General features: G+C 45.5%; 1 protein-coding gene across 2 annotated transcripts in view; it reads right to left on the minus strand.

Moving 5' to 3' along the window:
* PDPK1 (3-phosphoinositide dependent protein kinase 1) overlaps positions 1-5,066 on the minus strand; it is a 157,759-nt gene extending 152,693 nt beyond the window's left edge. The window contains exon 1 of one of the 2 annotated variants that reach the window (XM_074964912.1): positions 4,773-5,066. Coding sequence is in view for 1 of the 2 variants with exons in the window: in XM_074964908.1 (XP_074821009.1) it covers positions 4,558-4,581 (24 nt within the window). In the remaining variant the exon portion in view is untranslated. Of the gene's footprint in view, positions 1-4,557; positions 4,698-4,772 lie in introns of those variants that run through there. The other variant, XM_074964908.1, reaches the window with a different exon arrangement.
* Positions 5,067-25,247: the final 20,181 nt, after the last annotated feature.

A 25,247-nucleotide genomic window follows, 5' to 3' on the forward strand; every position in this document is an offset into this window, starting at 1 on the left:
GGTACATAACTATCTAGTTCCTGCAATCTCTCCCCAATACCTATGGACTCTGTTTTTGTTACTTCCTTTGGATACTTTATCAATGTCTCTTATACAGATAGAGTTGAGGGAGGAACAAGCACAGTGATCCAGTCACAGTTACAAAAACTGTGAGAAAATGTGTTATTTCTTGTAAGACATGGGAAGTAATTTCCATGTCCACTCAAAAATAGGGTTTGCTTAAAAAAAACCCCCACCATGCGGTGGATGCACATTTAGTTTGAAAGCTACACCACACACAACTGTCTGTATCACTACTCTTTGACCAGTTATTTCTAACACATATGGATATGTACCTAGCCATATTAAACTACTTATCTGACCTTGTAAACCTAGAATGTTGAAAACAGTGTTCATGAGTTTACTCCATCTTTCAACCCTAGGCAGGTTTGGGATCAGTTTTCTCTAAATTTTTTACCAAATCAAGAAGTTGACAGCCTATGTGTCAGTGATACAGACAAAGCAGTCTACGGATAAATGAAGTGTGAGGGATTTTAAACAGACACTATGAACTCAAAAACAAAAAAAATCTCACATTTTTCTGAAAAGTTTTATATGTAAAACAGTTACAAGTATTTAAGATTACAAGAGCTTAGTCTACACTAGGAACAAATTGCCAGGATAGCTATACTAGTAAACACTTCTAATGTAGATGCAGATTTTATAGCAGGGGCGGCCAAACTTACAGATCCTCTGAGCCACATATGATACTCTTCAGAAGTTGAGAGACAGGCACACCTTCCAGAGCTCAGAGCTTCTACCTTGCGGCTGGGTGATGGGGCTCGGGACTTTAGCCTCGTGGGAGGTGCTTGCGGCTTCAGCAAGAGCGGGGCTGAAGTCCCAAACCCTGGCAGGTGCCTCCTGCAGGGCTGAAGCTGCTAGCCCCACCAGCCTTCCTTAGGGTAGAAGGCCCTAGCCGCCATCCCCTCTCCCCATCTGGTAGGAGGAAACTAGTGGGGGGGGAGGGTGTGTGCTCTGTGAGCCGCATTTTAACTGTAAAAGTGCGGCTCACGAGCCACATGCAGCTGTTTGGCCACCCCGGTTATATAAAAGTGCTTTTGCTGGTATAGCTTATACCCAAATAAAAAACTATGCAGCAAAAGCACTTTTATGTTAACACAAAATTAACCAAAATCATTTTTTCCCCCAGTTTACATATATAATAAAATTCCAGGATTATCATTTTGTATGTCACTCAGAAGCCAGTTACATCTGTAGAGTCGATGTGAAGCGATAGAAACAGCCATAAGCATGGCTGAGGGCTCACTGTTCGGAATATCACCACGTTGAATCATCAGTGGGACTGATGGTCTGATATCCAATTTTTAAGTTCTCAGACATTCTGACTTTACTAATTATACCTGTGTGGCGTATAGCCATGCACGTATCCCATGTCACCAGTACTAGACCACTGATCACCACCCTTACTCTACAGCTAATCTGCATGGACCAATTTCATGGGTTGTTTGAGGGATACTGCACAGATGGTGGGTTACTTGGCCTAATGGCGACACCCACCATCTGCACAAATCTCCCAGCATAACCTTGTCAGATACAAATCAACACAACTACACACACAACTGAAGCACTACCCTGAACCCTAGAATGTCTAAGTCAGTGCAAAGCAATAGAAACAGCTACAAGCATGGTTGAGAGCTGTTTGATCTGAATATTACCAAGGTCAGTCATAAATTGGTGTTTTTTTTTTTTATATACATGGTTTTACAAATCACACTTGTGCAACAGAACAGACCTTCAGCTACTAATTAATTGTTGTTAACAGAGATCCCATTTATTTATCAGTAACTGTAGTTAAGGTTGTATTGAGATTGGTATTTAAAGCAGGACTAAAATAGCTTTCACATTTTAATAATTGAATTCATTCTCCAACATCAGCACTATAACTCTTCAGAGGACAATTTTTTTTATTTTTTTGGAAGTGGGGAAGGGGTTGTTTCCCAAACATTATCTCTAATTGTAGGGGAAATGCTTTAAAATAGACCTCTAAAAAAATTATCCAGTTTTCCTCACATTTCTTTAGGTTCCTATAGCTAAACAGCCACCCTTTCCACAAATGCCACATTTCTCACACAAACTTTGATAACATCTCACGTGCTATCAAATTTAAGTTCAAAAGAACTTAAAAATTAAACCGTTATTTTTCTTTATTTGGCATAACCTGAAAGTTATATTAAGGTTAGCCTACAGAAATTCACAGATTCATTCATGACATCAGTCTTCTCTTACTGTCAATCTGATTCCCTAACAATTACTAAATAAATAAACAAAAACACACAGACATCTTTGGGGGAGGTAGAAATGTCATTTTCAGTGAAAATGAGCACTGACTGGCATCAGCCTTGCTCTGCACATATTCCATCTGTGAGAATGGTCAGCATGGCTGCTGCAGTGGGCTTTGCGGGACAGATGAAACACAGGAGGAGGGTGCTGTGAAGGGGGGTCCTGGGAAGACGGGGGAATTAGCATGGGTTGGGAACAGGGATGTAAGTGAAAGTGGGCTTCAACTGAGAGGGGCCCAAGGAGGAGCTACACTGACAAACTATCTGTGTTCCAGAGAGAAGTTGTGCTGAGGGACCACTTTGGAGTGGAAGGGAAACGTGGAGGTGAAGATACACCATGTGGGGACAGCATGGGGAAAAGTAAAGCTTGAGTTCTTCTCCCTTCCACTTCACGCTTCCCCCAAAACCCTTCCTGGCTGAATCCCCACTTCCTCTCTCATCCCCCATCACCTCCCACTGGGCTGATTAAGTTTATAAAAGTCACTATGTATAAAATCTAAAAGCTGAATGTAGCACACAGAAGCAGGGAGACAGGAGCAGAGGATATGTTGTGGAATGGGGCTGGGCCATCACCCCTAGCTTGAGGGTTCCCAGGGTGTTTTTCCACATCCCTGAGCAATAAAAGTTGATAGTTATTAAATCTTAAAAACTGCACTATAATAAATTTTGCTACATATCCCATAAATGCAAACTATAAGAACCACTTCAGTCAGCTACTTCCCTTCTATCAATCAGTGTTCACAATCAGAATGTAAGTCAGCAGCTATATCTGAAAGACTTATTTTAGTTCAATCACCTGCGACGACTATCTCCCTCACTACCACGGCCTATGATTTGAGTTCAGACAATTGGTGCTAATGAAAAAAAAACAGGTTACAGAGTAACAGGTGGTCCCTTCCAGAACAAGAAAGTTCTAACATCCTTTCAGTGGAAGTTTCCATTAAAAGCAACCTTAACACCCAAGCATAATGAAACTAGAAGTCTACTTTCAACAGCATGGTTCAATCTTTGCTCCTCCAAAACACAAGCCCAAAAAAGCAGCTGTTTTCCTTTCAGCATCAGAATTAAAATTATGGAGACAAGCTCAGTTTGGGGGCACATGTTGTACACTCGAGGAGCCAAATGATTCATAGAAGATGGGCTTTTCATCTTCTCTGGATGAAAAGTGGAAATTTTAGTTTCCTAACCTTATGACCATCTTAATCAGGTTCACTCTGTACAAAGAAAGACAAAAAACCTCTTTCGTGTACAAAAACTGTGCAGTAGTTGAAGGCAATTACAAGTATTTTATACCAGTAGTTATCAACCAGGGGTATGCAGCGGTCTTCTAGGGAGTACATCAACTCGTCTAGCTTTACAACAGAGTACATAAAATGCACTAGCAAAGTCAGTACAAAATAAAATTTCAGACAGACAGTGGACTATTTATACTGCTCTCTATACTATACGCTGAAATATAAGTACAATATTTATATTCCAATTGACTGATTTTCTAATTATATGGTAAAAATAAGCAAGCAAGCATTTTTCAATAACAGTGTTTTGTATTTTTATGTCTGATTTTGTAAGCAAGTAGTTTTTTAGTGAAGTGAAACTTGGGGGTACACCAGGCAAATCGGACTCCTGAAAGGGGTCTAGTAGCCTGGAAAGGTTCAGAGCCACTGTTTCACAGCATTCCCGCAGACCCCATCGCACCCAGACACCCCCCACGCGCACACCCCCCGCTCCTGACCAGCGGGGTTCCCACAGAGCCCAGTGCACTCAATTCCTCTCTGGTCCCGCTCGGGAGAGTTCCTGCGGAGCCCATCGTGCCCAGACCCCCCCACCCCTGTCCTGGGGTTCACGCAGAGCCCATCGCACCCAGAGCTCCCCACCCAGCGAGGCCTGACACGGGGCCCCGCCCAGCCCCACCGCGCCGAGACCCCCGCCCCGCCCGGAAGTTGAGGGAGGGCCCCGCACAGCCCCATCGCACCCAGAGCCCTCGCGCCCCCCAGAGCCGCTCGCGCCGTCCGCGTGGGGGCTGCTGTGAGGGGCGAACCGCACCGAGTCCGCGGAAGAACCTCGAGCGCCTTGCTGGGGCGCCCGCACCTCGCGGCCTGGGGCCAGCCGGCCCCGGCGCTGCGGCCTAGCCCCTCCTCCCAGAGGGCACCCGCGGGCCACTCGAGCGGCCGGGCCCGACGCAGCCCCTGCGCAGGGGCCCGGCACGCCGCGTACTCACGAGGTGGCTGCTGGTGCTGGCCATGGGCCCGCCCGGCCGGCCCGGCCTCCCCTCGAGTCGCCCTTTAAGAGCCCAGCTCACGGCGGAGGGACCCGAGCCAATGGGGCACCCGCATCCTCCGCCCGTGACGTCACCCACAACAATGCCCCCACCTCTGGCAAGGGCGGGACTTCCGCGCTTCCACACTCCCATTGGCTCAGCCGCCTGCTACTCACTGGCAGGCCCAGGTGTAGTGTCAGACTCTACTTCTTGCCGATTCCGCTCCGTGCAGCGTATAAACGGGAGCGCGCGCTCTGCGCATGCTCAATTAACACGGCGACGCCACTGCCCTCGTCTGTCCTCGGGAGCCGCGCCGACCCTGCCCTGAGCAGCGCTGGGCTCCAGCCTCCTGTCACACCCACTTCCGGGTTGGCTCCGAGCCAGTAGAGGATCATGGGAAGCAGCTTGGCGTAATCGCACACCTATTAGCTTCTCAGCCCAGACTCCCCCGCGCGGATACCCATGATGCACCTGTCCGATTTCCTCAGCCCCGCCTGCGGATCGCCACCCGCCGTTCACCTGTCCCGCAGTGGCCAGCTCCACCCACAATGCACCTGGTCTCCACGTACAACGTCCCCCCAGCCCACCTTCTCCCACGCGCAGCCTGGCTGCCCAGCATGCACTGGGGCAGTGCCACCCTTGTCCCCGCGGCCGGGCCCAGCAGGCACCGGGGCTGCGCCGGCGGGGGCGCTGCGCCAGCCCTCGCCCTGGGCGCCCAGCATGCACCGGGGCCGGGCCGCCCCTCGCGCGCCCCGGGCGGCCCACCGGCTCTCTGGGCCTTGCCTCTGGCGGCTTACAGGCTCTTCGCGCCTCGAGTGAGGAGGCAGCCCACAAAGGCAACTGGCACGGCTGCTTCGCAACTCCCCAGGGCTGGGGAGTCGCCCGGTCCAGGCCTGGTGCACAGTCTCTTCACGACCGTGCTTGCAGCCCCTGCCATGGCCGGGGGACGATGGCATTGCTTAACAGCTGTGCACACTTGTGATTTCCAGCTGCTTCTGGGAACCATGGATACCCGGAATAAATTGGAGCAGTCCATGACAAGAGCTGCCAAGCAAGCCTCCAGCCAGCTCCACGATCAGCTGCAAAGATGGAATAAAGCCATCTTTACCCGGCCCCTCTCCTTCGGTCCGTTACTGAGTGCTGTCATATTCAATGACCACTTTAATATTAATAATGCAGAATTAGAGGGGATTCAGAGCAGGGCCATGAGAATGATCAAATGCCTGGAAAAATCTTTCCTATGAAGAGAGACTGAAGAGATTGAGAGTATTTTACAAATTTCAGAGTAGCAGCCCAGTTAGCCTGTATTCGCAAAAAGAACAGGAGGACTTGTGGCGCCTTAGAGATTAACAAATTTATTTGAGCATAAGCTTTCGTGAGCTACAGCTCACTTCATCGGATGCATTCAGGGGCATTAGGGAACGAGAGCTGAGGAAGCGTTGTTCTAAGTCAGCCATAAAAATGTTGGCATACTGTGGGGCCATGTGGGTACCCATAGCAGTACCGCTGATTTGAAGGTATACATTGTCCCCAAATGTGAAATAGTTATGGGTGAGGACAAAATCACAAAGTTCAGCCACCAGGTTTGCCGTGACATTATCAGGGATACTGTTCCTGACAGCTTGTAGTCCATCTCTGTGTGGAATGTTGGTGTAGAGGGCTTCTACATCCATAGTGGCCTTACCCATAACTATTTCACAAGAAGTCACCTACTACAGGACAGGCCCAACAAAGAAAATAACAGAACGCCACTAGCCGTCACCTTCAGCCCCCAACTAAAACCTCTCCAACACATCATCAAGGATCTACAACCTACCCTGAAATATGACCCATCACTCTCACAGCTCTTGGGAGACAGGCCAGTCCTTGCTTACAGACAGCCCCCCAACCTGAAGCAAATACTCACCAGCAACCACACACCACACAACAAAACCACTAACCCAGGAACCTATCCTTGCATCAAAGCCCGTTGCCAACTGTGTCCACATATCTGTTCAGGGAACACCATCATAGGGCCTAATCACATCAGCCATACTATCAGAGGCTCGTTCACCTGCACATCTACCAATGTGATAGATGCCATCATGTGCCAGTAATGTCCCACTGCCATGTACATTGGCCAAACTGGACAGTCTTTACGTAAAAGAATAAATGGACACAAATCAGACGTCAAGAATTATAACATTCAAAAACCAGTAGGAGAACACTTCAATCTCTCTGGTCACTCGATTACAGACCTAAAAGTGGCAATTCTTCAACAAAAAAACTTCAGAAACAGACTCCAACGAGAGACTGCTGAATTGGAATTAATTTGCAAAGTGGATACAGTTAACTTAGGCTTGAATAGAGACTGGGAGTGGATGGGTCATTATACAAAGTAAAACTATTTCCCCATGTTTATTCCCCCCCCCCCCCCCGGTTCCTCGGACGTTCTTGTCAACTGCTGGAAATGGCCCACCTTGATTATCACTACAAAAGCTTTTCTTCTCCCTCCCCCCCTCCGCTCTCCTGCTGGTAATAGCTCACCTTAAGTGATCACTCTCGTTACAGTGTGTATGGTAACACCCATTGTTTCATGTTCTCTATGTATATAAATCTCCCCACTGTATTTTCCACTGAATGCATCCGATGAAGTGAGCTGTAGCTCACGAAAGCTTATACTCAAATAAATTTGTTAGAATCTGAGATTTGTAAATCAGCCTGATAACATCGCTAATAATGAAACCACCAAATTCTGCCCTCACCCACACCTATTTCTAGAGCCCTGCACAGATACAAAATTTATATCCGTGGATATAAAGCTGATATCCAAGGAGCTGCAGGGTTCCACCAGGCACTGCAGCGGCAAAAGTAGCAGCATGTTGGGCTGCTGTTCTCAGGAGCTCCCAGCAAGGAGTCTCTTCCATGCAGCCATCTGCATTTCCTGTTTGGGAGCATGGAAGCTGCTTACATGCATTAGCACAACCAGGGACAGCTGCCGGTGAGCCTGGTGCCCACCCCAGTGGGTGGAGCTGGGAGTGGCACAGCAACGCCAGAGAAGCTGGCCACGTGGGGCGCTGGTCCTGGGAGTGGTGGCCTGACATACTGCTGCTTTCACCACTGCGGTTCCCGGTAGAGACCTGCAGCTCCATGGATTTCTACTTCACATCCGCAGATATAAATTTTGTATCTGTGCAGGGCTCTACCTATTTCTTTCCATATCCTTAAAGTGAGACTGACTGGGATTTAAGATCCTAAGAATGGCCGTGCTGAGTCAGATCAATGGTCCATCTACACCAGTATGTGGTCTTCCAACAGTGATCAAAGCCAGATGCGTCACATGGAATGAACAAAACAGGGCAATTTTCAAATGATCTACCCCGTCATCCAGTCCCAGTTTCTGGCAGTCAGAGGTTTAGGGTCGCCCAGAGCATGGGGTCACATGCTTGACCATCTTGGCCAATAACCTTCGATGGACCTAGCCTCCATGAACTTATCTAATTGTTTTTTTAATCTTTTTTATACTTTTGGCCTTCACAACATCCCCTGGAAAAAAGTTCCGCAGGCTGACTGCATTGCGTGAAGATTTCCTCATGTTGATTTTATACCTGCTGTCTATTAATTTAATTGAGCGTGGCATAGTTTTTGTGTTATAGGAAGGAGTAAATAGCACTTCCCTATTCGTTTTCGCCACATCATTCATGATTTTATAGACCTCTGCCATATCCCCCTTTACTCATCTTTTTTCTAAACTGAGCAGTCTGAGTCTTTTTCATCTCTCCTCATATGGAATCTGTTCCATACCCCTACTAATTTTTGTTGTTCTCTTCTGAATCTTTTCTAATTCTAATACAACTTTTTGGAGATGGGGCAACCAGAATTGCATGCAGTATTGTAGGTGGGGGTGTACCATAGATTTTTATAGTGTCATGATATTTTGTGTCTCATCTGTCCCTTTCCTAATGGTTCCTAACATTCCGTTAGCTTTTTTGACTGCCACTGCACATTGAGCAGATGTTTTCAGGAAACGATCCGCAACTCCAAGATCTTGCTACACTAATTTAGACCCCATAATTTTGTATGTGCATTACTCTGCATTTATCAACATTGAATTTCATCTGCCATTTTGTTGCCCGGCCACCCAGTTTTGTGAGATCCCTTTGTAATGCTTCGCAGCAAGCTTTGGACTTAACTGTCTTGAGTGATTTTGTATTGTCTGCAAGCTTTTCCACTTCACTGTTTTACCCCTTTTTCCAGATCACTTATGAATATGTTGAACAGCCCTGGTTCCAGTACAGATACTTGGGGGACACTGCTATTTATCTCTTTCCAACATGAAAATTTATCATTTAATCCTTGCCTTTGTTTCCTATGTTTTCATCAGTTACTGATCCATGAGAGGACCTTACCTCTTATACCATGACTACCGACTTTGCTTAAGAGCCTTTGGTGAAGGTCCTTGTCAAAAGCTTTCTAAGAGTCCACATACACTATATCCACTGGATCACCCTTGTCCACATGCATGTTGAGCCCCTTCAAAGAATTCTAATAGGTTGGTGAGGCATGATTTCCCTTTACAAAAGCCTTGTTGACTCTTCACCAACATATCTACTTCATCTGTGTGTCTGGCAATTCTCTTCCTTACTCTAATTTCAACTTATTTGCCTGGTAGTGAAGTTAGACTTACCACTAGTAATCATCAGGATGATCTCTGCAGCCTTTTTTAGCTATCCTCCAGTCATCTGTTGCAGACGCTGATTCAAGCAATAGGTTACATGCCATAGTTAAAACAACGAGGAGTACTTGTGGCACCTTAGAGACTAACACATTTATCTGAGCTCTAACGTCCTGTTGATAAAGGCCCACTTTAATTGAATTGTCTCATTAGAACTGACCCCCCCACCTTGGTAAGGCAACTCCCATCTTTTCATGTACTGTTATATATATCTTCCTACTGTATTTTCCACTCCATGCATCTGATGAAGTGGGTTTTAGCCCACGAAAGCTTATGCCCAAATAAATTTGTTAGTCTGTAAGGTACCACAAGGACTCCTCGTTGTTTTTGCTGATACAGACTAACACGTCTACCACTCTGAAACCTGATACCATAGTTAGTCGTTCTGAAATTTGATTTCCTTCGGAAGCATAGGCGCCAACTCCATGGGTGCTCCGGGCTCAAATATCCACAGAAAAAAAATAATGGGTGCTCAGCACCCAGAAGTCAGAGCTTGAGTGTGGAATGTGATAAGTTCTGTGCTACTAACAACTTCTGCCCTTGAGACAGGGAGTTTGTTTATAAACAGAGGGAGGGTGATTAAGATAAAAGTCTTGTCATTAAATTAAATTACGGATCCTTAGATGATCCTGAAAGCAGTCCCAGGCACTCCAATTAAAAGATAGGAAACAAAGAGTAGGAATAAATGGTCCATTTTCAGAATGGAGAGAAGTAAATAGAGGTGTCCCCCGAGGGGCTTGTACTGGTCTTGGATCGGTGCTGTTCAACATATTCATAAATGACCTGCAAAAAGGGGTAAACAGTGAGGTGGCAAAGATTGCAGATGATACAAAATTACAAAATGATACAAATTATTCAAGATTAAGTCCAAAACAGACTGCAAAGAGTTACAAAGGGATCTCACAAAACTGGGTGACTTGCAACAAAATGGCAGATGAAATTGTATGTTAAATGCAAAGTAATGCTCATGTAGGGTGACCAGATGTCCCGAGTTTATGGGGACAGTCCTGATTTTTGGGTCTTTTTCTTATATAGGCTCCTATTACCCCCCACCCCTTGTCCCAATTTTTCAAAGTTGCTGTCTGGTCACCCTATGCACATGGAAAAATATAATCTCAACAATACATACACAATGATGGTGCCTAAATTAGCTATTACCCATCAAGAAAAATATCTTGGAGTCATTTGCGGTACTCTGGAAGCACTATGTTTCCCGAGTACTGCAAATTCATAAGACTTCTTCTCACTGTGCCTGTATCATTCTGAACTGTGGAATGCTCATTCTCCTGCTTCAGAAGACTTAAAAATTATCTCTAGTCATTGATGGGACAAATGCAACTGAATAATGTAGCTGTCCTTTATGTGCTTCAAAATAGTACCAGGGAACCTAGATGTAAATAAGATTGCTGACAGTTTCATCCAGAAAGCTACAGTGAGACAATGTCTTTAAACTGGGACATTAGTGAAGACAGCTTGTAGGTGATTGCAATGATTTTAATATACTGTAATTCATGATAATATAATTCATAACAATTGAATTATTAAAATAGTCAGGATACCAATGGTAGACACATCCAATAACTAGAATGTGAAAGAAGTGTATAAATATGCTGAAAATAGCCTCCCCCCCAAACACACGCATCTCTTCAAAAGAACCCACCGGCAAAAACATTTTGAAAACCATATTAATAAAATGGTTTCTCAGCTGTTCTTCTAGATTTGTTTTCTTTAAATATCAGGCTTGCGCCCCGCAAGTCACCTTCATAGAATAAAAAAGGAGATGAAGTGATCTACATGAAAATTAAAAAAGGAAGCCAATTCCTGTCCTGACAATATTATAATCAGCAAAAGATGTGTCAACCCAGTTCACAAAGACAGCAGCCCTGTAAATAACCTATGAATTTATGGTTAACAATAACCTGAGAGAGACTGTTTTTGCCCTTGTTTGTTTTAATCCTGCCTAGTTTGCTTTACATTTCCCAGGCATGCCTTTCCCCTTTTCACTCTCTCCAGTCATGTTCACAGAGAGATTCCATCAGGATAATCAATGCAGCATTCAAAACCTATTGCTACGGTCCAAACACCAGAGTCCTGAGCATTAACCGGTGCTTAAATTTGTCCAACCCTCTGATGAGAAGTATAATATTTCTATCTTACTTCTTTGCAGTGTTGGGACTATTCATGTCCTACAAACCTAGGTTGTTCTTATTAAAGAATATCTTTCCCTGGAACAAATAATGTATTAGCTGATGGAGGGTAAGACAAAAATATTGCCTTTTATTTCCATACTAGTATATGGATATTTTAGAACTGTATATCCCAGACCTTAATGAGAGAATGAATTCTCTCTTAAAAGATTAATTCCACCCTATTTTTTTCAGTGTGTACCAGTGGTAGATGACAAACATTTAGATACCAAGATGATAGATTAGATAGAACACAAACAATATTTTTTAACAAGAGCCTGTGTAATCTTAATGGTCTCTTATGCACTTTAAATCTATGACAATGGGGCTCTTCCAGCAGAGGGCAATAATGTGCCATCAAGAAATGGAACCATCTTCTGAATAGGAGTACTTGTGGCACCTTAGAGACTAACCAATTTATTTGAGCATAAGCTTTCGTGAGCTACAGCTACATGCTTATGCTCAAATAAATTGGTTAGTCTCTAAGGTGCCACAAGTACTCCTTTTCTTTTTGCGAATACAGACTAACACGGCTGCTACTTTGAAACCTGTCATCTTCTGAATGTGAATTATAGTAAGAGATAGTGGAATTGTGCAATGCAGTATGTTTACTCAGAGCTATGCTAAATCTATGCTTCCTCTCAAGCCTCCAGGACTAATACCTAGGGGTAAAAAAAATACTACAATAGGGCGCGCAGAGGCAAAAATCAAGTGTCTAGCTATTATAGCCTGTAATAGGGGCGCTCACCCCTGGAGTACCTCTTGGCAGCCCAATGTAGCATCGCCATTGTAGCTGTGCCTTAGTTTCCATGAATACGGGTTTAATAAGTCTACTGAGGCCTGTATATTGAACAGCACCCCTTGAGGCATATCATCACAGAAATAGGCCTCCCCACAATGTCTCTCTCTATCTGGAGGGAGGAGGGCCTGAGTCAACCTTAGTCCATCAACACCAATTATATCAAAAGTCCTTTACCGGTGAGGCCTTCATGACCCAGAATCCTCTTTGGGAGTCAGGGGCCTCTTGGCACTAGCTGGGGAAGGGTCCCTCCTCTTGGGTCAAGATCCCCCCCAGAGGCCAAACCAAAAGGACTGTTCCTCAGTACAGCATGATTCCTTTGACCTACAGCATCTGTTCTCACCTGGTGAAGTCTTTCATGGGAGCCAGGTTTCTCTGAGACTTAGCATTCATAGTCTCTTCCTTTTGGAAGTCCTCCCACACAGGATCATTCTTTCTGAGTTTCCTTTGCTGGTGAGCCCCCTTCACCAGCAATCCTCTGAGAAGCCATCTCTGTAGGGCCTTTCTCTTTCTGTACTCTGGGGACTGTTCCTTTCCCTAGGAGCCTGTGTTCTCCTGGCCAGGCCCCATTGCAAGTAGCTGCCTTTTTTCCTTGATCAGGTGGTCCCCTGCCTAATTAACTGCCTCCTGGTAAGTCAGTGAGTTAAGTAGCCCCAGGTGAACCTGAGTTGTCTTGTTCCCCCTTGTGGAGCCTGTCGGCTGGGTCTCTGACCTCTTCAGAGGGCCAGGTACCCTCTGACATAGCCAAAGAAAATGAAGTTTTATTACACAGATTTAAAATGCAAACAACTATGCTATGATAACGGAAAAGCCTTGGTTGTGACAAACTGAGAAAAGTCTAGCGGAAATTCGTAGACAGCCCATGTTACAAACAAGAGCCCTGATTTTCTCTACCGGGACCATGCTAGGGTGACCAGATAGCAAGTGTGAAAAATCAGGACGAGAGGGAGTAATAGGAGCCCATACAAAAAAAAGCCCCAAATAGCAGGACTGTCCCTATAAAATCAGGACATCTGGTCACCCTAGACCATGCACAAGGCCCACTGAAGTCAGCGTGAAATGTGTGTGTCTGTGGAAATGAAGAGGCCCAAGCACTTCATGAAGCTACCTGCACTTGTGAGTTCTGAGTTTAGTATTCACCATTAAGAACTGTACTCCACATCACACCAAGGCACAGCCAGGATCACTGTTCTGTGGGAGCCTTGCATGTGCAGGTTTATTCAGGAGTATACAATGCATTTAACCAAAATTATGTACTTTGAACCAGGAAAAAGGAAACTGTAGGCTGAGATTTACTTTTTTGAAATGTCTAAAAGTCTTATTTTAACAGGATTTGATTTACTCAGATTAGATGGTCACAATGGTCCCTTCTGGCCTTGGAATCTATGAACCTATAGCCTCAACTTAAGCCCAAAGAGATTTCTCTCAAATAATTCATGCCATGTTTTATAGTAAGCCCAGTGCATGCTCGGAGAGGCTTTGGAAGTTTCCTCAGGACCCTGTGAATACCTAGGGAGGGCAAAGATGACCAGTTTAATTTTTAGTATTGCCAGAGAAGAGGATTATAATACCTATCCTGGACCTGTTCTTCATTGGTAACAAAGATGAGGTACTATCAGAGGTTGAGGTGTCAGAAGAAGAGGTGCTGGGGCAAATTGATAATTTAAAAAACAATAAGTCATCAGACCTGGAGGACATACAATCTAAGAGTTCTGAAGGACCTAGAGTATGAAGTGACTGAGCTGTTAGTAGAAACATGCAATCTCTCATTAAAAACAGCTACTACACTAGAGGACTGGAGGGTAGCAAATGTTTTATTTACCCCTGGTCTACACTGGGGGCGGGGGGGGGAGAAATCGATCTAAGTTATGCAACTTAAACTATGTGAATAACGTAGCTGAAGTGGACGTACTTAGATCGACTTACCGTGGTGTCTTCACCGCGGTGAGTCGACTGCTGCTGCTCCCCTGTCGACTCTGCCTGCGTCTTTCACGGCGGTGGAGTACACGAGTTGACGGGAGACCGCTTGGAGGTCAATTTATCACGTCTAGACTAGAGGCGATAAATCTATCCCCACTGGATTGATTGCTGCCCGCCGATCCGGCAGGTAGTGTAGACATACCCTTAGATTTAAAAAGGCTCTAGGGGAGATCCAGGGAATTACAGATCACTCAGCCATAAATCTGTACCTGGTAAACTGGTTAAAACAATAGTTAAAAGTAGAATAATAAAATAACTGGAAGATCATGATCTGATAGGGCCTAATCAGCATGGTTTCTGCAAAGAAAAATCACACCTCACTAATCTATTAGAATTCCTGGAACATATCAGTAAAGAAGTCGATCAAGGATAACCAGTTGACATAATTTATTTAGACTTTCAAAAGGCCTTTGACAAGGTAACTTATCAGAGGCTATTAAAGAAGCTTAGTAGTCTTGGGGTTAGAAGCAAAGTATTGTTGAGGACCAAAAACTGGCTAAAAGCCAGGAAATAAAGACTAGGATTAAATGGTCGATTTTAATCATGGCAAAAGGTTAACAGCACTGGTCTCAAGGTTCTGTACTAGGTCCTGTATTGTTTAAAGTATTTATTAATGATCTGGAAAGGGGGGTGAGCAGTGAGGTAACAATCTCCAAATGACAATGTTTTTAAATAGACATGGTGGGTGAGGTAATATCTTTATTTGGACCAACTTCTGTCTCTCTCACCAACAGAAGTTGGTTCAATAAAAGATATTACCTCACCCACCTTGTCTCTCTAATATCCATGGCTACAGATCCACTGCATACAAAGTTTTTAGGTTAATCAAATCCAGAGAAGACTCTGGGGAACTTCAGAGACATCTAACCAAAGTAAGCAAATGGGCAACATGATGGCAAATGAAGTTCGGTGTTCAGAAATGCAAACTAATGCACGCTGGAGGCAAAAATTGAACTACTGATACACCTTAGAAGGGTCTAAATTAACTGTGTCCACTTAGGAAGTGGACCTAGGCATCACTGCAGACAGCTCAATGTACAACTATGGTAAAAAAAACCAAACAACCCAGATATTAGGTTGCATAAGGAATGAGATATAAGATAATAGAGGAAAATATTATAATGTCCATCTGTACGTAAATGGTACAGCCTCATCTTGAATACTGTGTGCAATACTGGTGACCCCAGATCAAAATTGCAGAATTAGAGGAAGTTCAGAGAAGGGTGACAAGAATATTTAGGTTTCAGAGTAGCAGCCATGTTAGTCTGTATCCGCAAAAAGAAAAGGAGGACTTGTGGCACCTTAGGGACTAACCAATTTATTTGAGCATAAGCTTTCGTGAGCTACAGCTCACTTCATCGGATGCATTTATTTGAGCATAAGCTTCACGAAAGCTTATGCTCAAATAAATTTGTTAGTCTCTAAGGTGCCACAAGTCATCCTTTTCTTTTTAAGAATATTTAGGGGTTTGGAGAAACTCTCATCTAGAGAAATTCAAAGGATTTAGATTTTTAACTTAGAAAGGAGGTGAATACGACACACCATTAAAGTATACAAATTATTTTTCTTCTCGTGTCCTTGTCACAAACTAGATGTTTTTCCAGAACCATGCACAAGCGATGGCTCTTTCCGTCGCTGCAGTGAGGTCCTCCTTCATACTGGTCTCCCCAAAGAGTATACAAATGATATACATTAATGAATGGTGTAGGTAAAGTTGATTAAAGCTCCTTCCTTTCTCATAACTCAGGAATAAACAGACATTCAATTCATTTGAAGTTGGTAAATTCAAGACTTATAAAAGGAAGAGCTATGCATAGTTAGATTGTGGCACTTTTTGCCATAGGATGTTGTTGTGGCCAAGAACTTAGCAAAATTCAAAGAAGGATTTAATATTTATATGGATAACAATAATATCCAGTTATGATAGATAATGCTCGTCACAGTTCAGGGCAACTGCACCTGTGTTCCCACTCTGTGGTCAAGCAAGGGCATCTACTCCAAGCACCTCAGCCATCACCTCACTTGCATGGAGACACGTGTCTCTCTCTCCCTTCTGACTGAGATATTTCTAGGCTGCACAGTTCCCTGACTATACTGTGATGTCCCTAGCAAATGACAGTCTGCCTGCTTTGCTTTTCTGCTCAGAGATGGTACACAGTGTAATTGCCACTGTTAATTTACTCACAGTTCTTTCTCAGCAATCATATTTATTCTTAAGGTAACAGCATTACAGAGAAAACATATTCAAACCAGAACCTACATGCATGCCAACACACTTACCATACATCACCCCTCTCTCCAGCAAAGGCTCTGGTTGGTGATTAGGCCTTCAAATCTCACACAGTGTTTTTTTCCTGTGCTCACACATTGTGGAAAAATTGGAAAGAGTCCAGCGGAGGGCAACAAAAATGATTAGGGGACTGGAACACATGACTTATGAGGAGAGGCTGAGGGAACTGGGGATGTTTAGTCTTCAGAAGAGAAGAATGAGGGGGGATTTGATAGCTGCTTTCAACTACCTGAAAGGGGGTTCCAAAGAGGATGGCTCTAGACTGTTCTCAGTGGTAGCTGATGACAGAACAAGGAGTAATGGTCTCAAGTTGCAGTGGGGGAGATTTAGGTTGGATATTAGGAAAAACTTTTTCACTATGAGGGTGGTGAAACACTGGAATGTGTTACCTAGGGAGGTGGTGGAATCTCCTTCCCTAGAAGTTTTTAAGGTCAGGCTTGACAAAGCCCTGGCTGGGATGATTTAGTTGGGGATCGGTCCTGCTTTGAGCAGGGGGTTGGACTAGATGACCTCTTGAGGTCCCTTCCAACCCTGATATTCTATGATTCTATGATTACAGCTTCAGCTCAGAACCAGCACCCAAGTCTTATGGTGTGTCAGTGAGCCAAAGACATTCAACCCTTCCCTAAGGATTGGGGACCCCCTTGGACCAGATGTCCTGTCCGCTTGCTGGATCAGGAAGAAGGTCCTGAATCAGTTTTAACTCAGGGTATTTAAACTAAAATCCTTTCTTTGTCTGTTGGTCCCTAGACTCAGAGAATACAGTTTGAACCAGTATATGTGAGCCTCTCACTAGGTGGTGGTAGCTCTCTGGAGTTATTACAACCTGAGTGAATTAGCCTACCCACCTCACATTGTTCATAACTCCTGGAGGTCTGTGGTCCCCTCCCCCAGGGAAATATATAAAATCCATCAATAGTACAGAAACATTTGCATTTTTATTACAATGAACTCCTAAAGTACTTACACTTAATTTGGCCAGGTTATTGCAGGATGTTGTCATATGTTTGGCAAAACTAACAAAAATTTTGCAAGCAATATAAAACCTCATGCTCCAGGGTTCAAACCAATCTCTATTAGAGGTTAGTGTCAGACCTTCATGGTGGGCGGATTATTCCACAGCTCTCTAGTGTGGGATTTCTAGCACTTCCTCTGACGCATCTGATGCTGACCAGTGTCACAGGCAGGAGACTGGACTAGGGAGCTTTTTAATCTCCAGACAAAGACATAACATGATCCAATGCCTGGAAGCTGAAGCTATTAAAATTGAGACAAGGAATAAAATGCACATTTTTAACAGAGTGGGTAATTAAACATTGGAACAATTTACCAATGAATGTGGTAGATTTGCTGTCACTTGAACCCTTTAAACTGAGACTGGATATCTTTTTAAAAGATATGCTATTGCCCAACCACAAAATATGGCATGACGCAGGACTCACTGGATAAAATTCTCTGGTCCGTGCTATGCAGGAGGTCAGACTAGATGATCATAATGGTCCCTTCTGGCCTTACAAATCTATGAATCTGTGGCCCACGGGTCTGTGTGTCAATTCTTATGTTCTTGTGCCAACCCCAAGTATTAAACATTCATGAGTCTACCCCCCCCCAAAAAAAACCCAAACAAACAAACCATGAGATTTTTAAAAAGTAACACATTCTGGGTCTTTGTATTTGCCTTGTAGTTTGTTTGGGGTTTTTTTTTGTTTGTTTTTGAGCCTTCAGTCAATTGAGAGGAATCAATGTCCAGCTTTTCTCCAAAACCAGGAGGGCCAGAAACTTAATTTTTATTTTAATGAAAGTTGAGACTCTCACATAGTCACATGACTGGGCCTGGAGCTTTAGGAAAAACACCAAACTCATGAGATTCAGGAATAAAGCAACACTGAGTTCTATGGCTGTAAGTTAGGGGAGTCTCAGATGCCTGGCTTCTGTGTCTGTTCTGCATCAAATGCCACTTTATCTGCAGAGGACATTAGCTATGCCTGAGACTGAGAGAGAATTTCTGGGCATTCCCATTGCCCCACACATTCCCCTTGCTCTCTGTCTCCCCTTCTCGTCCCTCTAGAGGTCTGTCCCTTCTTGTCCAAGTTCTCTATTTCCCGATCTCCAGGGTGGCTTCTGTATTTTATGGGTAGAGTGGCCAGGGCCTGGGGCAGATTTTGTAACCAACATAGCAGATACGGCAGTGGGAGCATTTGCTCTGAGGAGCGTGTAAGCAGCTGGGGAGGCAGCTCAAGAAGATATGCCTTACTGTGGTAAGGAACGAAGAAGGTCTGCAATGCAGCAGCTAAGTGACAGGGAGGAGAGCTGGGCCTCCACATTTCCTCTTTCAGAGTGTGGTAGGTAGTTCCAGAAAGCCAATGAGTGGGAGGAGGTGGTGACAGAGCAGCTGATTCACCCCCTCACTCCCATGTGAACTCTGGTATGTGTCGATAGTCAGCCTGTCTCTCCCTACTTTATCTTTCCATAATTCATTGGGGCGCACTGAAGCAGTATAAAGGCATTAAAACTGTGTGCCACAGCCCCTAGAGTCATGGTGGGGAGTCCAGAGCAAGATTTTAAAGTGCCCTAGTCTCCAGGAATTGTCTGTGTATGCTCCACCTTTGGGTTCCTCATGAGGAATCTGCCTTGGGAATTATCCCTGTGTGATCATCTCCCCTGAGCACCCTGAGGCGGAATCTACGGGGAACAGCTAAAGCAGGAGACCCTAGAACAGGGGTGGGCAAACTTTTTGGCCCGAGGGCCACATCTGGGTGGGGAAATTGCCTGCAGGGCCGGGGCAAGAGGTTGGGTTGCGGAGTGGGGTGTGTGGGAGGGGGTGCGGTGTGCAGGAAGGGGCTCAGGGCAAGGGATTGGGGCAGAGGAGGGGTGTGGGGTGTATGAGGGGGCTCACGGAAGGGGGTTGGGGTGTGGAGTGCAGGAGGGTGCTCAGGTCAGGGGGTTGGCATGCAGGAGGGGTGCAGGATGCGGCAGGGAGTTGGGGTGCGGGGTGCAGGAGGGGGCTCAGGGCAGGGGGTTGGGGTGCAGGAGGGATGCGAGATGTGGCAGGGGGCTCAGGGCAGGGAGTTGGGGTGCAGGCTTACCTAGAGTGGCTCCGGGGTGGCAGCGGCATGCACCGGGGCCAGGGCAGGCTCCCTGCCTGCCTGCCCTGGCCCCACGCGGCGCCGCTCCGGGAAGCGGCTGGCACCACGTCCCTGCGCAGCCCCTGGGGATGGTGGGGGGGGGGGCGCAGAGGGCTCCGCATGTTTCCCTCGCCTGTGGGTACCTCCCCTGAAGCTCCCATTGGCTGCGGTAACCCGTTCCTGGCCAATGGGAGCTTTTGGGGGCAGTATCCACAGGCATGAGCTGCGTGCGGAGCTCTCTGCTGCCCCATCCTTTCCCCCAGGGGCTGCAGGGACGTGGTGTGGCCACTTCCCGGAGTGGAGTGGCACCACTGGGGTGCCAATCCCGCAGGCCGGGTCCAAAGCCTCGAGGGGCTGGATCCAGCCCGCGGGCCATAGTTTGCCCAGCCCTGCCCTAGAATTATCTTTCTGCAGCTTTGAGACTGGGGGCCTTGGGAATTTTCCCGATTAATGCCGTTATCCTGGGTATGACCACCAAAGAGAAAACAATTCAAAATGCTGGGGGCTGGTGTTGCAACTTTAACCCTGGCTGCCCTATTGTTAAAAAAGTCTGCATTCACCCTCTTTGCTACTGGGAGGAGATCATTTGTTAACTGCTGCTAGAATGGGAATCTGCATAGCATCAGATATCATGGTTTGCACTTTCAAAATTGATAGCTGAGATCTCTGTATTTGATTAGTGCTTATCTCTTCAGAAATGCTCTAGAAACCCTGGCAGGAACAGATCTTTAGATTAGATTTAATTACTGAAGATTAGATTGGCTATTTTTAACCTCTGGTGATTTTACTGCCTGGAAGGGGGTACATGGGGTTGAGTGGGAGGGGAGTGAGCAATGTGGAGGCCTAGAGCAAGAACAGCATAGGGTACTGCAGGCCAAGTCTGAGGTACATTGCAAAAGCTGCAGAGCTGAGCAAAGTTGGAATAGTGAGGGGTGGAGAAAAGGGCTTCTGCAGGCCAGGATTATTTAGTTGCCAGGGCAGAATTGTAGAGACCTTGGAACATGAGTGGCAGGGGAGATGGGTGTTGGAACTGAGGCTCACTGACAGAGCTGCATAGGAGGAGCTTGTCCAGCGCTTACCCACTTGTCTGACTGGAACCAGCATTCTCTGTCTTTCACTTTTACACTCAACAGTTTCACCAAAAATTAAACCTTTTCTGTTTCCAGAATGACTGTCATCCTGTGTCCTTACTAAACCATGAAACAACTGGTACTTTTGTTAGCCGGTAGCACTGCCTGAATGGGCTGTGCCCTCAGCCACCAGCTAATAGCAACAACAGGGAAACCAAAACAGTCGTTATTGCAGGCTGGGCTTCTGCCGCTTTGAGGTGGAGTTTGCCAAGCAACGACCCATGTGCTCTGCAGCTCCAGCTCTATGTTCCAGTTGTGCACCCACATCTGACACGTGAAACAAACTATGCTTTGAATTAATAGATAATAGATAGAAGCCATGTTGTAAAGAGAATCCAACCTCTAACTCAGAGGATTTAGTCTGGGTTGAATCCCTCTGTCCCAATGTAAGGAACAGATTTTTATTTCTTTTAAAATTAGTTTGCATTTGTGTCACATCACTTACATTGCAGAAAACTGTGCAGAGACTCATCTTCTGATCACTCGCTCCTGAAATGAACAAACAGATGACTAAACAGCACATTATTTGGTAGAGATAGGAAGGCAGCTTTTCTTGCGGCTGCACAGTACTGGAGAGAGCGCGATTTCACAATGAAAGAACGAGGCGTGCTTGTGGCACCTTAGAGACGAACACATTTATTTGAGCATAAGCTTTCATGGGCTAAAGCCCACTTCATCGGATGCATGCAGTGGAAAATACAGTAGGAAGATATATGTATAATATAATATATATATACATATACACAGAGAACATGAAAAAATGGGGGTTGCCATACCAACTCTTAACAAGACCAATCGATTTAAGGTGGGCTATTATCAGCAGAAGAAAAAAAAACTTTCGTAGTGATAATCAGGGTGGCCATTTCAAACAGTTGACAAGAAGGTGTCAGTAACAGTAGAGGGAAAATTAGCATGGGGAAATAGTTTTACTTTGTGTAATGACCCATCCACTCCCAGTCTTTATTCAAGTCTAATTTAATGGTGTCTAGTTTGCAGATTAATTCCAGTTCTGCTGTTTCTCGTTGGAGTCTGTTTTTGAAGATTTTTTTGTTGAATAATTGCAACTTTTAGGTCTGTAATTGAATGTCCAGGGAGGTTGAAGTGTTCTCAGAATGGTTTTTGAATGTTATAATTCTTGACGTCTGATTTGGTCCATTTATTCTTTTGCATAGAGACTGTCCGGTTTTGCCAATGTACATGGCAGAGGGGCATTGCTGGCACGTGATGGCATATATCACATTGGTAGATGTGCAGGTGAACGAGCCTTTGATAGTGTGGCTGATGTTATTAGGCCCTATGATGGTGTCCCCTGAATAGATATGTGGACACAGTTGGCAACGGGCTTTGTTGCAAGGATAGGTTCCTGGGTTAGTGTTTTTGTTGTGTGGTGTGTGGTTGCTGGTGAGTAAAGCAAATACTCACCAGCAATCACAAATCAGATGTCAAGTGATTGTCACTACAAAAGTTTTTTTTTCTCCTGCTGATTGGTCTCGTTAACAGTTGGTATGGCAACCCCCATTTTTTCATGTTCTCTGTATGTATCTACTGTATTTTCCACTGCATGCATCTGATGAAGTGTGCTTTAGCCCACGAACGTTTATGCTCAAATAAATTTGATAGTCTCTAAGGTGCCACAAGTACTCCTTGTTCTTTCTGCTGATACAGACTAACACGGCTACCACTCTGAAACCTATTTCACAATAGCACCTGTTAAAAGTCAGCTTGATTCTGTTGTCAAAGAGCTTTAACTGAAGTGACATCATTAGTAGAGATTTGGGGGATTATACTGGGCTGAGATGAGGGACAAAAATATATGGGAAATGTTGGTAAAATCTTCTGGGATTTTTCTTCAGGTCTGTGGAGTGTGCCTGCACGCACAGGCGTGCGTGTGTGTGTCTGTGCCCATGTCCGAGCAAGAATATTTTTCATTTTGTTTCCCAGAATCTCAGCGTTTGATGCTGGATATCACTGCAAATCACAAGAAGAATTATTCACACATATTTTAAAAAATAGACCTTCTGTGCTGATAGTCCCGCTGGCTGCCCTGGTATTTCAGCGCTTTGTGGCAGACAACACTGTTAATGCCACTTTCAGGCTAATTTGTAAAAGAACCACAGCAGTTTTCCATTCTGGGTTTAGCCTCTTGTTTCCCCTCAGATCCCTGAGCCAGGCCCTTGTGCAAATGCATTAGTGGCCTGTCCTTGTTCCTGGCATTTTTCTTTTTCAGAGGAACTTGTGTGTGTGTGTGCCTTTACTCTGGATTCCATTATGCTCATCCCATTCTGTGTCACTGCTGACAACATCACCAACCTGTCTGCCACTCAGTCCTGTAAACTGGGAGTCATCTTCAACTCCTCCTTCGCTCCAAAGAGGCAGATGATGTAGAAATTCTGCTGCTGTCTGCTCCATAACTGTAGCAGGGCAGTCTGCCCCTTCAAGGGCCTAAGGCCAGGAGAAGCCCAGCAGGTATGTGTTGGGAACCAGCTAATACAGATAAGCAGCAGCTAATGAGTGGCTCTGATTCTCAGCTGCAGAATATAAGGAAGGACTCAGTGTGTATAAGCAGAGAGGTAGGAGAGGCAAACAAACATTCTTCTGAGCAGCAGTAATGAAAGGCTGTAACAGGGCAGGTAGATCCTGTGGTCCCCCTGAGGCTAAGGGAGGGCTGTGACCCTTGAGCCATTGCGGGCAGAGTACCCTGCAGTACCAGTCCAGGTTACGACTATCGTTTTTGTTACTTGTCAATATTTCTTGCCTTTCTGTGGTAGAGGAATAAAAGAGCCTGTGCTGAAGGCTAAACCAGAGCTGGGTGTGGCTGATTGTTTTGTTACCAAGCCAGTCGACAGCCCCACCAAATTATACCAGATGGAGAACGCGAGCAGAGTTTACCACTGCCTAGAAAAAGCATGGCTCCTGAAGCTGTGTTGAAATGGATGGGAGAACAGCATCTAGAGCAGTGATGAGAGGACCAGCGCAAGAGCAGATTCTGACCCAGCAGCAACTCTAGTTACAACAACAGTTCCAACAAACTCGGCAGGAGGAATGGCAGCAGTTTATACTTCATCTATGAACCTCAGAGAATCGGAGCCCTCAGGTAGGCGGGGGTGCTGCAGTTCACTGTGGGTGATGGAGGAGTCTTCTCAAAAATGGGGCCAGAAGATGGTCTTGAGGCCTTCCTAGAGACTTTAGAGCAAGCGGCTGGGGTATACCAGTGGCTTCAGGTCGAAGGGTGTGATCTTAGTGGCCCCTATCTGCCAGGAGAGGCCCAGGCTAAGTATCATGCCCTGGAATAGAGGAGGCAAAGGACTATGGGACACTCAAAACCACAGTACTAGACCACCTGGGACTTAGTGAAGAGGGCTGTTGCTGATTAATGCAATGTGAACCATTTACTCTAGAGTCCTGGCCAAGGGCTGTAGCCCCCATGACTTTTAAATTTTTGTTCTCACTGGCTGAAACCAGAGACTTGTTCTCCCACTGGAAATTGTGCAATTTGTGACGTCAGAACGATTTTACCAAATTCTCCCGGTGAGGTCCAAGGAGAGGGTCTGCTGCCACCAAGTGTCTCACCTGGAGGAGGCAGTACACCTCATAGTGAATTTCCTGGAGGCTGAAATAGAGTGTGAGCCTCCAGGAAAACTGGGGAACTCGAATGTGCATGGCTCAGCTCCAATAGGGAAGGGGGCCCAAGCTCCAAGAGACCCCTTGGGAAGGGCTGAATTGGGCCATAGGGTGAACTCATGGTACTCCCTGGGATTGGAACCTGCACCTGGCTGTGGGCCAGCTGACAGAGTCCCAGCTGAGAAGAAAGGGAGGTCCCTAATTGGTTTTATTTGGGGGAAGGAAGGCAAATGGTACAAAGATTGCCCCAATATACAATGCAATTATGCCCGCGACTGTTGCTTAGAAACCTTGGGCTGAAGGCCTAAGTAGTCCCGGTTACAATGGCAGAGACTGAGGTGCTGGACCTGATTGACTCAGGTTCAAGGTAGACATTCATACAAGAGCAATCGATAGCTCCCAAGCTCTAAAAGGGGCCAAATGGATATATGTAGCATGTATTCACGGGGACAATCTGCCCTACCCTCTGGCTAAAGTCAGATTAACAGTGGGGGTGTTGATAGGGTGAAATGTCAATTGCTGTGACCTGACACCTGCTTACCCAGTTGTATTGAACCAGGACTGGGGACTTGTAACCAGCCTTCTGAGGGTGGCCAGGAAGGCGAGGTTGGCACTCAATTTAGAGACCCAAGGAAAAGTTAGGCTGAAAGAAGTTTCCCCTCTTCCAACTCTGAGCTGGTTGGCCCCAAAGCAAAGTCATGCCAGGAACAGTGTTGGGTCTGAAGGGAGGCACTCAAGGCCCAAAGGGTCTGTGAAAAGAGACCGGGAAAGGTACACAGAGTGCAGTGTAGTTTGGAGCCTCCTGA

The sequence above is a fragment of the Natator depressus genome, chromosome 10 (genome assembly GCF_965152275.1).
Source record: "Natator depressus isolate rNatDep1 chromosome 10, rNatDep2.hap1, whole genome shotgun sequence".
In the NCBI taxonomy this organism is placed as follows: Eukaryota; Metazoa; Chordata; order Testudines; family Cheloniidae; genus Natator; species Natator depressus.